Below are 14,835 nucleotides of genomic sequence, written 5' to 3'. Positions count from 1 at the left end.
CATTAGAAAAGGAACTACAAACCGTGTATAACCAACTACTAAGGAATGACAAAGAAATGATTGTATTCCGACCAGATTTAGTCCACTCATGAGGCGCGTCCGACTGCGAGCAGTGCACTTTTTTGGGCGCTATTCGGTCTAGGTTTCTTGTTAGGTAGGGCGACAAACCAGCAAAACCAATATTTTTTTGGAACGGTATAGTTTGTGCAATATCAGTGGGTGGTCAACAATATCTGGTGAAATAAAGTATTTTCTTTGTTATAACTTAGTAGTTGGCTATACACTATATGTACTTCCTTTTCTAATGCATTAATCTCCTATCAGTAATATTAATTTATCAGTACGGTATATAAACATTTTATTTCAATAAAAAAAAGTCAAACAAAAATAATTAATGATTTTTTATTTCTACAGGGAAGCCAGTTCTCTAAGCGAACATATACGGATGACTCATCAAAATAAGGAAATTTATCGATGCAAGTTATGTGATCAAAAATTTACAACAAAGTGGAAATGTGATGTACACAAACGAATTCACAAAGGAAAACATTTTGCGGAATCCCGAAATTTACTTCGTCAATTAGAAAAAATGCACGCGGAACGTAAAAATATAGGGAACAGTAAAAAATGCTTCAAATCAGTCACAGATAACGTTAAAGGTAGAAGCACCCAGCTTCAAAAAGATAGTAGTGGTGGTGTCAGTAGTAATTTTTTGGACGTTGATACAATTATTGTAATAGATTAGATGTAAATCCATATTTTCATTTATTTCAATTTGTTAAATATTAAATGTGTTTCGTTTAGAAGTCATTTACATTAGTCATTTACGAGTGTGATCTTAAAAAATAAATGTCCTTTGATCATTATTTTTATTCAAGTAAATCGAAAGTGCTAAAAAATGTCGCCGGACACTATTTTTATAAAATATTATTAAATATAAATTGATTTTTTAACATTTTACCTGATTTTTTTTTAATGAAAACGATATCCAAAAATAATAATAAAAATTATGGTTAGAGCATAAATTGTACTCTAGCTCATATGCAAAAGTTTCGACCTAATATGTATGACGGAACATGTATGAAAGGACATGGTATTTTGTGTCACCACATTGGAGGCAAATTTGCATCAGTTTCTACTGGAGCTAAAAAATCGATTATTAAATAAGGATTATCAGGCTGGGGCCGTTGGTGAAAAGGATATGATGTCTTAAGTACAATTATGGACCTCGAGGCAGAGCCGCTGAAAGAGATCGATGACGTAAATCTCACTAAAAAATACAGAAAATGAGGTGGACTATTTACATTAAGAAACTAAGGCAAATCCTTTAGTAGTACACGAAAAAACAAGGCTCTAACCTGCACAACGAAGTAATAGATATCCTAAAAAACAAATAAAATAACAATATTACGAAATCACGTAAAACTTGTATTTGCCGATGGCGGCGTGAGAGTGTTTTTAAAATGAAAAAAAAGCTTAAAGGCTAGTGCTTGGTGATTAGCGAGTTTCTTACAAACAAAAGCCTGGTATTAAGTGCGTTAATTAGTGAGTGTTAAAAACCGTTGGACCTCTAATGGAAGATTTTTGCTTTACTAGACATAAAAAAATACAAGTAATTTCTATTAATGTGATATTCTAGGTAAAAGTGACACTAACTCTAACTTAAATATGCTTAATTTTCTGTTGTATTATTTTTTAAATTATAGGAGCTTGGACATCACTTTCAACTCGTCACCTAGCTAGAATTTATCTTCGATCTACGTCAAACAATAATTGATGCATGTCGCAATATTGATGTTGCCAGTTTCCAAAATGTTTGTGAAGAGTTCTCCAATAGATTGTAGCATTTTATTTTTTTGACTACTTTTTCTAAATTTATTATTTACTTTCACATTTAAATCCTTTACAGCCCTATTAATATATCAATATCCAAACTCTCACCCTAACCCATACTATGTTCCACTTGATAAAAATCGAGCTTTTTAACAAGAACGGTTTCTTTCTTTTCATTTTGGGGGCAGGTGAAAGGCATACCTGTGAAGACCTTTTCAAGTGTTTTCTGTAATTGGCTCAATTTTAATGCTCTTTTTAATTTAAATATCTCTTAAAGAAGTATCATCAACATTATTTAACACCGCCGAGTGATTATTCCTAAATATTTTAAATGATTTTATTTATAAAATATTTTAAATGATGGTATAATAAAGTCAAATTCGATAGTCACGTGTTCTCGAAACTTTCTTTTGTGAAAAATCCTCATGGTTGAAGTAAGTCCTTTTATCTATCTTCGTTTAAAACCTCTTTTATACACCTATAATACCGGTGATTATAAGGAGGCTTTTGTCCTTCCAGGACTTTTTTGTGTTTACGTAAGAATTTTGAGACTGGAATGTTGACCTAACCTCAACTGATTGTTTCTCAACCTGTTGACTGGATATTGTCCTGGATCACTGATTTAGCTCATGTACCTCACTAAAACTCAGCTACACCTTTCGAAGTGACACATGGTAATCACCTAGTTCCAGTAGGAGGATATTTAAGCCCAGTTATCATCTTCTTATAATATTAACATTCTGTTTAAAATCAATATTCACCTATTACTTACTTAAAACTTTTATTACCTTAACACCATTTATTTAAACTTTTCTGCTGATCCTTACATTTTTTATATATATTAAAAGCTAAAAAACAAAAAAAAATATTAAATTATTTTCTACAATTCTAACAGTAATTATTAGTAACAATTCTGATTACTAATTTTTTAATATTTTAACATTATTACCTTTCGCCTTTCGTATATATATGTATAGTGTACATTAAAATACAATATCTATTTAATCTTTGGCCAAAGAAAATCGATATTCTGCGGTATAAAAAATATAAAAAGGGTTTCAATGCATTTTTAATTTGGTTCTTATTTCTGAATCAGATGAGTTATTTCATATATTTTGTGTACATATTTGTTTTGGAAATTTTTATAATAAACCTGATCGAAAAAAACGCTAAAATTATAAATATTGCTACAAGATTATTTTACTGTCTTGAAGTTAATGGTGCACATTTTCAACATCTTTTGTAGTGAAACAGTTACATTTCTTTCTTACCTAAAGTTAAATTATTTTAAAGGGAAATAAAAATGCAAAAAATAATTGCGTTTCAAATTCAACCCTCAACATGGGGATCTCGGAATCTATAAGAGATGGTTAAATTAGCTGAACATTTTTGAGCTTAGCAATATGTCGTTTAAAAAAAGTAAAAATTCCGAGCAGTTCCGAAGATATTCGAAAAAATACGAAATTTTTAAAAATCGATTTTTGTGAGTTTATTTTCTATTCAATTTGAAAATAATTTACACTTTTGCATTACCACTTGTTTCGTGCTATATGATGGGGTTTTTAGATTGTTAATACGACGTTCCGTCTTTTACCAACCATCATCAACTTTGTTTTTTCTTGTAAGCACCATATTTGCTTTTTACATTTTTAATATCTTAGTAAAATTCCTTTTTAATAATGTATCACAAGTAATATTACTTGTATTTAAAAATCTGAATTTTTAGAAAAAAAAATAATTTGCCGCAATAGACTGTGCAACTGACAAGACAATATTTTAACTATCAATAAATGTTACAAGTTATCAATACAAGATAGACAGAAATACTAGCAATGCAATACCGTAGTAGTGCACATTTTACTTCAGGGATACACCCTTATTATTTTCGAATCAAGTGTACATCTTTCAAAAGAAACTAAATTAATCTATTTAGGAATACTAGGAAAACTTTATTGACAATTTTATTTCATATTGAGCTTAATACGCGTTGGCAAATAAATAAACAAATTAAAATGTATGTATCTGAAAATTATGTATCTAAAACATTCAAATGAGGCGATCTTGCCGGCCACTATTATTCCCAATCCACCAAACCTTTCTGTAAGATAATTTGAAGAAAACTTGTGTATTATGTGGGAAACTTTAAATAAAGTATGGTGCGGTTGCTGTCGCTCCGGATAGATCAACGAATACATTTCTGACGTTCTAATGGCATTTCTATAGTATTTATAACAAATTTTAATCATATCTCGTTTTTCTTCATTCGTAAAAACCATAATTGCTTAAATTATTAGTAAAATACCTCTCACTTTGTACTACAATACTAACAAAACATACAAATAATCTTGTCAGTTTATCACAGCCTACTGCGGCCAATTTAGCTTTTTCCAAAAATTCGGGTTTTTACCAAAAATAAATACTACTTGTGATACATCATTAAAAAGGTAATTTTGCAGAGATTTTAAAAATGTAAAAATCCAATATGGTGCCTATAAGAAAAAACAGAGTATATATATGTTGTTGTATTATGTATTTCCGGAGGAAAGGGACATATTTTGGGAACACCTTCAGAAGGTAAATTAACCCATGTGTTTTAATCTGATTCTCAACCGGTTCTGATGTTTTTTTGTAAGATTTTGTATTTTAAAAGCAACACAAACATATACTTACAATATGTTTGTGTACGATATGTTTTTTGTAAACAATACTAGTAAAAAACAAAATTCCACTAATTTAAAATGTTTTTGAAAATAGCCCCACCAACTTCAAGGCAAGCTGCAGCACGTTTGTTAAGCGCTCGTGTTGCACGTTTAATTGCTTGGGATTGCTTTTATTTAATAATATTTGAAGCATGAGGAAATGGCCATTAATCCGCATAAATTTGTAATAGTAGCCATTCACCAGAAAAAGGAATATGGGTAAACTTAAACCGCCAATCTTGAGAGGTAAAACCCTCCAATTTGCAAGGGAGGCGAAATATCTCGGGATAACCTTAGATAGGACGCCTAATTGGAACTCACATCTTCACAAAACAATCAAGAAAACAAAACTGTAGTTCTGGTACTGTCGCAGGATATACGGCAAAACATGGGGAATGAACCCAAACTAGTTGCGGTTGAACACACAGGTCATCAGACCGCCAATATCCTACGCCTCTGTGGTGTGGTGGAGCAAAGCAATACAACAACTGGTCAAAACAAAACTTAACAGCCTCCAAAGGGAGGAAGTCTGCTTGGCCATTACGGGGGCGATCAGAACTACCCCGACAGCCACCATGGAAGTACTACTTGGACTAACCCCTTTGCACATATACCTGAAGGGGGAAGTCATAAGAACCACTTACAGGCTGCAGCATGTCATAAATGGCATCTCGGCAAACAAAGTTTGGATAGAATGAACTGAACTGGTTGAGAAGGTGTGCAATCACAGCACACTTGGCATGCCATCAGACCTAATTTCAAGAAAAACACTAAACACGAGTTTATACTCGGTCAAAAAACCAGACCGAGCGTACTGGGGTCGGTCGGGTGGGAGAGGAGAAACGGATGGAACTAGAGAAAGCGGACATCTGAGTATATTCAGACGGATCCAAAACCAATTTTGGAGTAAGAGTGGGAATATGTACTAACCCAAGGACAGAAAGATCTATCTGCCTTGGGAAACAATCATCAATTTTTCAGGCGGAAGTACATGCCATTGAAATCTGTGCAAGAATAATTAACAAAATGCAGCTTGAAAACAGAACTATTAAAATCTACAGTGACAGTCTAGCGGCTCTTAAAGCGTTAGCATCCTCCCTGCACATCTAGAGTAATATGGAGCTGAAAAAACGAGTTCATATTGGGGAAGGGAACAAAGTTATCTTAACATGGATTTCGAGACCTGCTGGAGGCGGCTGACAAGCTAGCTAAAAAAGGAGCAGAAACAGCATTAGAGATTGCCTACAATACGGCAAAACACATAATCTCAAATCTGGTGCACAAGGACCAGGACTAGAGAGAATCGGGCAGGCCATCTTCGTCAATGCCTTACCTAAGACGAAAGACATTAAGAATGCTTTTTTCAGTCACACTCTTAAACTCTTCGAAAGTTTGGGCAAGTATAAAGACCTAGGAGTGAGCCACAATAGACTTGGGGTCGCATTGGAGGGACACAAGTTGCTCCACTCATAACAAACAAACCAAAACCAATGTTATTGTAAAATCAACAAGGAATTTGCGATTAAAACCATGCCTTTCTAGGGTAAAAACACTTGATAATTCTCATTTTTATATACAGGGTGTTAAGTTTAAGACTTTATATCTCGTAAACAAAGCTGTTGCGAACACATGTTTTTTTGAACTTTTGTGTTAAAATTACTCAAAAAATCGCCTGTCAAATCTATCCTACATGCGTAAATAACACCCTGTATATAGATTTAATAATATATACAGTGTGCGTCTGTGACTTGGAATAAATTCAGTAGTTCATATATTTTTTTTTCTCAAAAGAATCATCGGATTCGTAGATTAGTATTTTTAGTTGCCCTCGTTTTTGTTTACAACAAAGTTATACAGTGTGTCTCTAAAATAAGATATGACTTCATCGGCTAATTTTTTTTAATAGAAACCTTAATTTTTTATGGCGTATTTTTAAGGAGCGTATCAAATTATACAAAGCTGCAAAATTTCAACTTAATTAATCTGCCAAAGCATCATTAAGTTGCCAAAATATTTAAAATTAAAAAAAAATATTTTATATAAATTATAAATTCTGTTTCACTCAAAAAGTTTTTAAAAAAATATTTAAAATGTAGTCTATTTAATATTATCCTAAACGTACTTGAAATCGTTTTGAACATTTTTAACGATATAATCAGATATTAAATAATAATCAGGAATTAATATACAGTGTCCCAAAATTGAAATGCATATTATAATGTTATCGATAATTTTTTTTAAATGGCTTTTATTGCTTATTTATAAAGAGCATATCGACAAAACTGCAAAATTTCAATTTCTTGTGACCTGTAGTTCAAGATAAATATGTAATTTATAATTTTTGGTTTAAAAATGTTAAAACACTTGTTTCACTGAATAATTCTATAAAATACATTACTGTGAATGAGTTAAGTATTACTTTTTTGTAATTATTTTCTTTCGTAAGGAATTTCATAAATTTGGAAAAAAGTGGCATTCCATATTCTTTCAAACAGAAAAAAATGGTTAATATCAACATTGTTAAAATACTTGAGTCTAAAGTCTTTTATTTTTTAATTCATCATTTAATCTCATAAGGTCAAATAATCAGATTTAAGTACTTTTATTAAAGCTTAAATGCATTTAATCAATTTTTTCACCAAACAAACAACAAAACAGAAGTAAAAACGTCAAGTCACGGTCTCATTAATACTAACAACCTATTGTCAGTTGTTATTTGTAATGTGATCTGTGTAGGTCTAGGCCTGGTGACGCTCCGGCAGAAGCGAAAGACGTGTAGCGTTTAATAATTATACAGGGTGGAATTTTTAACTGGAATAAAATCATTAGGGAGCCTATTTGTTGAAAAAATAAAGTATAAAAAAAAAATTTAATTTGGCACATTTTTTTGGTCTCTTTATAAAAATTTTCCCCTTTTTTGAGGGTAGAAACCATCCTCCACTTTTTTTTCAAATGTGAAGGTATGTTTTGTGATAGCTCGTTGAAAAGGGAATAAAAAAAGAAATATGTATTCACTATTTACTTTTGCATTTTGGTAAGCTAGAAAGCCAGAAAAATTATAAAATGTTGCCATTTTAGCAAGTGGATTTTGCCTGCGCGGAATGTCTAAATAAAAAGGGAAAATGTAATTAATAAGTTTTTTTGTTTTCTTGTCTATTTTTTTAACAAGAATTTTCATACAAAAATGGATTATTTAACTGAACCACTAAAAATTGAAATTTTAACGATAATTGGTTTTAGAGGCAGATCGCGTACACAAGCAGAAGTAGCAGCTCTATTTCACAAAAGACATCCTAATCTTCCCAAAGCACCATCAGCAAAATTGAAAATCGTTATCGTGCAGTGGGCCACGTGAGAGACATACCAAAAGTAAGGCAGTCTCGAGTAATGGATGAAGACACGCAATAAAAGGTTTTACTGACTCTCCAAGAAAATCCTAATACTCCAGTTTGACAGGTTGCAAGAGAATGCAACATAAGCCATACGTTTGCATTAAAGTTAGTAAAATCATATCAAATGCGTCCTTATAAAATTCAATACGTACAAGATTTACTAGTAGATGATCCGGACCGCCGTCTTCAGTTTTGTGAAGTTATCATGAATGCACTTGATCAGCATTTAGCAGATTTGCATTGGATTCTTTTTACAGATGAGTGTACTTTTGCACTCAATAAAGAGATCTGTCAATATTGGTTCACAGAAAACCCTCACTGGATACGAGAAACACACACTCACCATCCGCAAAAACTTAATGTTTGAGCAGGCACAATTGGCGACCAAGTCATTGGCCCAATATACCTTCCAGTTAACTTAAAAGACACTACATATTTGAATTTTTTGCAACAAGAGCTTAAGTCAGCTTTACCTGCTTTATTTCCTCATCGAGCAGACGCAGATCTTCATGATAATCGAATATGGTTTCAGCAGGATGGTATTCCGCCTTATTATGGTGCTATTTGAGTGAAGTTTTTCCAAACCGCTTGATAGAAAGAAGAGGTGCCATTGAATGGGCTTCAAGATCGCCGAACCTTAATCCTCTGGATTATTTCCTGTGGGATCACTTAAAAACGAAAGCTTACGTAATAAGACCAGAAAATTTAGATGAACTTAGACAACGAATTTCGTATGTAAATTCGACAAATAACTTCAGGTATGATTCGTAATGTCAAAAATGAATTTTATTTTAGATTAGGGTTTTGCCAAGAAAAAAATGTGCAACATTTCCAACAATACTTGTTAATAAGTTTTAAGAAAAATTCGATTTTTATTTCTTTCTAGCTTCTTAGCTTATCAAAATGTAAAAGTAAATAGTGGTCATATTTCTTTTTTTATTTCCTTTCCAACGAGCTCAAAATACACCTTCACATTTGCAAACAAAAAGTTGAGGTGGTTTCTACCCTCAAAAGTGGGAAAATTTTATAAAGAGACAAAAATGTGCCAAACTGAAAATAAAGGAACCCGTGTTCCTTTAATTTTTCAACAAATAAATAGCCTCCCTAGTACTGAATTTATTCCAGCTAAAAAATTCCACCCTGTATATATATGTTTAATGAGATCGTGACAAAAAAAGTGTCCGAGACAAAACAGTCAATCTTAAAAAATAAATTGTTTAGCCAAAAACGACCGAACCGTGAAATTTAATATTGAGAAGGATATTTATTGACAAAAATTGCGTTCTCTGACATCATCCCCTCACTTCCCAGAGTGTCCATGTCAATTTTTTTAAACGGGAATAGGGGTCGAGTTAAAAAAAATTATTAAAGGTAATTTTATTTTCTACATAGCCCTATTCATTTTTTTATCAGTTCGTTCTCAAGAAATATGAATAAAAGATAAACCTTATTTAAATTTTGTAATGTAACCTGTATATATTAGTTTCCTTCAAATAGTTTTTAATGCCTATAATACTTTCTACGGATGTATTTCTGTAAATTATTGACAAATCCATGTATTTGCCATGGAAATTGTTAATTTGTTCACCCTGGACTCGAATGTATAAATTTTTCGCCTTTTACTAACAATGTTAGCCTCCCACTATCCATTCTTCATCAACAGCGCGAGCGGAGCCGCGGATTGGCCCTAGTAATAGATAACTGAAAAACATTTAATGATGTTGCGTTAAACAACGCAACGTTTATGACGTAAGTCTTTTGATTTTCAAATTCATTGACCTAAAATACATCGATTGGCGATCTTAAATTTCTTGGAATAAAGTCAAAAAATATGCCGTTTTTTATTTTAAATAGACCCTGTAGACTAATTCAATTTAAATAAAATTAATACTCAACATCCCGGATTGTCAGAAGTAATTTTTTTTTCACAATTTCTTGAAGTCACAAAATTCTATTCGCATTTTGATGGACTTAAACTAGTCGCGTTTTGCCATCTGGCACCGACCAAGATTCAAGTGTTTGTATTAATAAAAATTCATTGTGCAAGCATCCAATCATTCCTCAAGGCACATTTTAAAAATACTTACCCCAAGTACCTGAATTTTTTTTCAAGTTTTAATAATTTAATTAGGTATTAAACTAAAATAATGCGCCGGCCAGCACATAATATTCTGTTGCTATATATTGGAAGAACACAAAAAAGATGCGTTTTGCTATAATTGTGATATATAATTTTGCAAATTTTGACAAACCTGTAAGCTGAAGAAATTTTTTACAAAAGTATATTCAGTTCCAACAAAAAAAATAACCAACTTGATTATAACCATTTAAATTATACGTGAACACATATATTTATTCCATAAATATACAAATCGAACATTTTATCTACAAGTGTCACTATTTGAAAAGGTTAACAGAGAGTTATTTTAATATTCTTCCGAATGCTGCTCGTTTTTGTTCGCATTCGAAGATGCTCGCATGGTTTCAAAAATACGCCCCCTGCCGTGCAGATCCATCTGTAATAATAAAGACTATTTTAATCTCATTGAGATGAATTATTTTTTTCTTTTTAGTTTTTGGATTTTCGATTTCTAATTTATATATCGTTTTTTAAGATTTCAGTTACTTTAAAAGGTCTTGAATATCTATATTTAATTGTTCTGGATCGTTTGTCGAGTTTGTTTATAAATTAAGGCACTTAATTGAAGGGTTAAATGTTTTTTAGATTTATTGGCTAGTATTTCTTGTATTGAACACATCTTTGTAAAATCGAAAATACCTTGTAATAAATTTAAATCATTTATTGTGAAATAAAAAATTACCGACGATTTTCCACTTATACTTGACGTTGCAGCACATTCTCATTTGAATGTACAAGGACAAATCGGAAATTATGAAAAAATTTACTTAAATAAGGACCAATGAAATAATCTTCTTGAAAATTTAAATTGGGGTGTCATGTATGGGGCTCCTAATCTGAACCATAGCAACTGAAAAGTTTGTGTAATATCTAGAAAACTACTTATCTAATGGTTATTCCTCTAAAACCTATAATCGGCAATTGCATCGGGTCTTTTATAATGTATTATTAAAACACGAACTTTATAAAAATATGTTAAAATAGCCCCATATTCTTAATTTGGCAAAAGAGTTTAAAACATATTGTAATAGGTTAACTGAAGTTTTTGATCAAACCTACATTAATTACCGCAAATCAAAAATAAATACAAATTTAAAGAAGTCGTATATACTTTGGAAAAATATTAATCAAGTCTTAAACCGAGAAGGCCCAAAGAGTCACTAAAAGAAGAAATAGCACAGATTTTTGCAACATATTTTGGAAATGTCGGAAAAAATGGCAATTAAAATAAAGCCTTATCAGGATGTGATATAAATAGCAAAAAAAATCCAAATACTCTGTTTCTGAAGCCAACCAATGAAACAATTATTAAAATACTAAACTCTCAAACTGATGATCTGGTAATCCTTTGCCCAGGGAAAGACGCCGTCTCAATGCGGGCCCTATGATGAGAGCCCTGCGTATGGTGGACACATGGTGCCTCTCGGGAGGTCTCAGGATTAACCCCAAAAAAGCAGAGCTCCTACTATTCACGAGGAGACGTAACTCTGGCACGCCCCCTGTTATATCTCTAGGTGGCGAGCAGCTGCATTACTCCAGGACAGTTCGATTTCTGGGAATCAAGTTGGATCCCAAACTCTCCTGGCACGATCATGCAGACACCAGAATGAAGAAGGCCACCTGCGCGCTATGGGCCTGCAGGCGGGCTTTCGGCAATACCTGGGGTCTGTCTCCTAAGATCCTCCACTGGATCTACTCGCGCATTGTGAGACCTCTTCTCACATACGGGGCTATCGTTTGGTGGCCATGTACTGAGAAAGCGAAAATTCGCGCACAACTGGACAGAGTCCAACGTCTTGCATGTCTCAGCATAACGGGTTCCATGCGGACGGCGCCAACTAGAGCGCTTGAGACTCTGCTGAGCCTTCCGCCTCTGGACCTCGTTGTGCAATTCGAGGCAATGAGGACTGCATACAGGCTATACGTCCTCGGCGAACTACGTGCTGGCGAGACCGGTCACGCAAAAATTTGGTCACGGGCCATACAGGAATGTCCTCTCCTTCTGATGGGCAGTGACTGCATGGCTCCAGTGACTGTGGACTGCGAGGGATTCGTGACGCATATTGCAGGCAGAGAGGAGTGGCAGCATTCCAACAGACCTGCATTGCTAAACAGGGGGACCATCTGGTACACAGATGGCTCCAGAATGAATAACAGAGCTGGATCAGGGCTTATTGGTGGGATCCCACATACCAGTAGGGCATACTCGCTGGGGGAGCACGCCACTATCTTCCAGGCCGAAGTATTCGCTGTATTAAAATGCGGACAGAAAATCCTAAGCTGCGGACACCGCAATACAGTTGTATCAATATGCTCGGACAGCAGAGCTGCCATTAAGGCTATCACGGCCGCAAAGGTAAGCTCCAAGCTTGTACTAGAGTGCATAAAAGTCCTGAAAAAACTGGTACAGGTTGGATGCAGGGTCCAGCTCGTCTGGATACCTGGCCATGCAGGTAATGAACAAGCGGACTCTCTTGCCAGACTGGGATCCGCGAATGTGCCGATGGGGCCGGAACCCATAGTTGGTATCGCCAAATGCGTTGCGGTCGCATCAATGAAGGGTCTGCTGGACAAGTGGACCCACCGAAGATGGACTGAGTCCCCTGGTATGAGACAGGCCAAAGCGCACATAGGTGGGCCCTCTGCCTTTCTCACCAAAAATCTACTACGCCTAAAAAGACGCGAAATTCGGCTAGTGACAGGTCTTTTAACCGGTCACTGGCACTTAAGAAGCCATCTCCATACTATCGGTATTGCGGACAACCCGGAATGCCGATGGTGCTGTGAGGAGGATGAAACCGTTGACCATGTAGTCGGGGAGTGCCCAGCACTCACGCGCGCCAGGTTCAAATACTTGGGTAACACTTTCAGTGTACCGAGCGACTTTAAGTCCTTCAGACCAGAGAGCCTTATAGGTTTCTCTAAGGCCGTTGGGCTCTGGTAACCCCCGGTGGGGCATGACGGGTCCATCAGGAGACCTATATGCACAACTGCCTTGGCAGCCCACTGTTTCGTCAATTCATTCAATTCAATATTAAACTCACTTAAAAATGGTAAGGCCCCAAGTCAAGATGGAGTGTAATCTGATATATTTAAAAAATTTTCAGAGTATTTCGCTAAACTTCTTATTATTAAACTCCATAGTATTTTATGATTCACTTCATGAATAAAAGCTTATCAGAGGGCTAATTTCCAAAGATAAAAAAAAATCAGTTAAACCATTGCATAAGAGCGGCTTACAGATATATGTTGCAAACTATAGACCAATTTCTTTATTCAGTACAACTAGTAAAATCTTTGAGAAAGTTCTAAACTACTGTTTGGTCAAATTCTTAAATAAATATGATATTTTATCCGAAAAATATGTAGTTAAAGAGGGAATATCGACTGAGGATGCATTGGTCATTCTAACAGATGCTCTATATTCATCACTAGATGAACGTGAAAAGGTTCTTTGTGTGTTTTTATACTTGGCCAAGGTATTCGACAGGGTTGATCATACTATCTTGTTGGACATTATATATAAGAGTGATATTAGGGGAATTCCCTTGGCTCTTTTTAAAAGCTACTTAACAGATAGAATGCAGTGCGTGGATATTGACGGGACCGTTAGTTCAAAAACGCTAGTCACAGTTGGAGTACCGCAGGGAACAGTTTTGGGGTCTATCTTGTTCAGTCTATATATCAATAATGTTTTTAACCTTCAGTTCTCTGGTGAAATTACATGTTTTTCAGATAATTCTTCTATAATCTACATCAGTACGTCATAGGCAGGCTTAAAATGAAATCTGAGACTGACTTGATTGACATCTGTATGTGGTTTAGTTTAGTAAATAATATTAGATAAGTTATTATTGCTGTTTTAGTTTTCAAATTAATTGATTAAATAATTTATAATTGTCGATTTTAACTATTTTATAATCTAGCACTGACAAGGTTAACGTTGTGGATTTCGTTTATTCATTTTAATCATATATAATTACAATGTAAAAATAATAATCTTTTTGAATCAACACTATTATTATTAGTATATGCTCTTAATAATTTAGTAACTACTTCATTTATAAATTCAGAGCCATTAGCAGATATAAGTTTTAGTATGCTGTATATTGTATAAGTTGCTCACAAAATGAGTAGGTAAAGCTTGTGCAAATTCAGAGAAATTTTCGATGAAGGTGAGATATTATATATTTCCTATCATAAGGGTGTCAGTATGTTATACACGCTGCACGAAGAAATCCACCTTAGCGTCCAAAATTCCTCATTTAAAATTTTTAATTTTAAATTCAGTCTTATACATTTTGACCTGATTTTTAATGTTGTGCAATCGGAAAATTTCTATTACAGAGGAGAATCCTTTCCGCTAAGGAAACACACCACAGTTTTGCAAGCAGAGGATTTGCTATACTTGAAGTAGCAAACAAACGGGAAGCAATCGAAGGGAACGAACTAGCAAGACAAGGTTCTGTTTCCTCCACTTCACCGAAACCCTAGGAGACCTGGCAACAGTGCAAAAAGTGCATGGAGCCTCTTCTGTGACGGTATCGACGAAAGCACGCACTGTAAATGTAATAAAAAAATTATAAAACTAACTGTAAACCTACAAAAACAAATACATTCATACTGTCGATAAAAGTGAACTGTATATTTAAATTTGTGTTAAATAAAGATGCGTTCGTTATATAAAAACGGTTTATTCCATATAAAACATAAAAAAAAAAATTTAGACGCGAATTATAAACTCAAACCAGCAGTATGCTTTTTAAAAAAA

At 34.0% G+C, this 14,835-nt stretch overlaps 1 protein-coding gene and 1 long non-coding RNA gene across 3 annotated transcripts in view; both read left to right on the top strand.

Moving 5' to 3' along the window:
• The window catches only part of LOC126742869 (uncharacterized), a 78,514-nt gene extending 77,556 nt beyond the window's left edge, over nucleotides 1–958 (top strand). For both annotated transcript variants that reach the window (XM_050449711.1, XM_050449710.1), the window contains one exon: nucleotides 415–958. In XM_050449711.1, the coding sequence (XP_050305668.1) occupies nucleotides 415–745 (331 nt within the window). In that variant the 3' untranslated portion in view covers nucleotides 746–958. The remainder of the gene's footprint in view (nucleotides 1–414) is intronic.
• Nucleotides 959–7,265: 6,307 nt separating this feature from the next.
• LOC126743035 (uncharacterized) lies at nucleotides 7,266–14,556 on the top strand. Its single transcript, XR_007662761.1, has 3 exons — nucleotides 7,266–7,386; nucleotides 9,087–9,295; nucleotides 14,412–14,556. It is a non-coding gene; the product is annotated as an uncharacterized LOC126743035 (long non-coding RNA).
• Nucleotides 14,557–14,835: the final 279 nt, after the last annotated feature.

The sequence above is a fragment of the Anthonomus grandis genome, chromosome 12, assembly GCF_022605725.1.
Source record: "Anthonomus grandis grandis chromosome 12, icAntGran1.3, whole genome shotgun sequence".
In the NCBI taxonomy this organism is placed as follows: Eukaryota; Metazoa; Arthropoda; class Insecta; order Coleoptera; family Curculionidae; genus Anthonomus; species Anthonomus grandis.
This window is presented reverse-complemented; position numbering and strand designations above follow the sequence as displayed.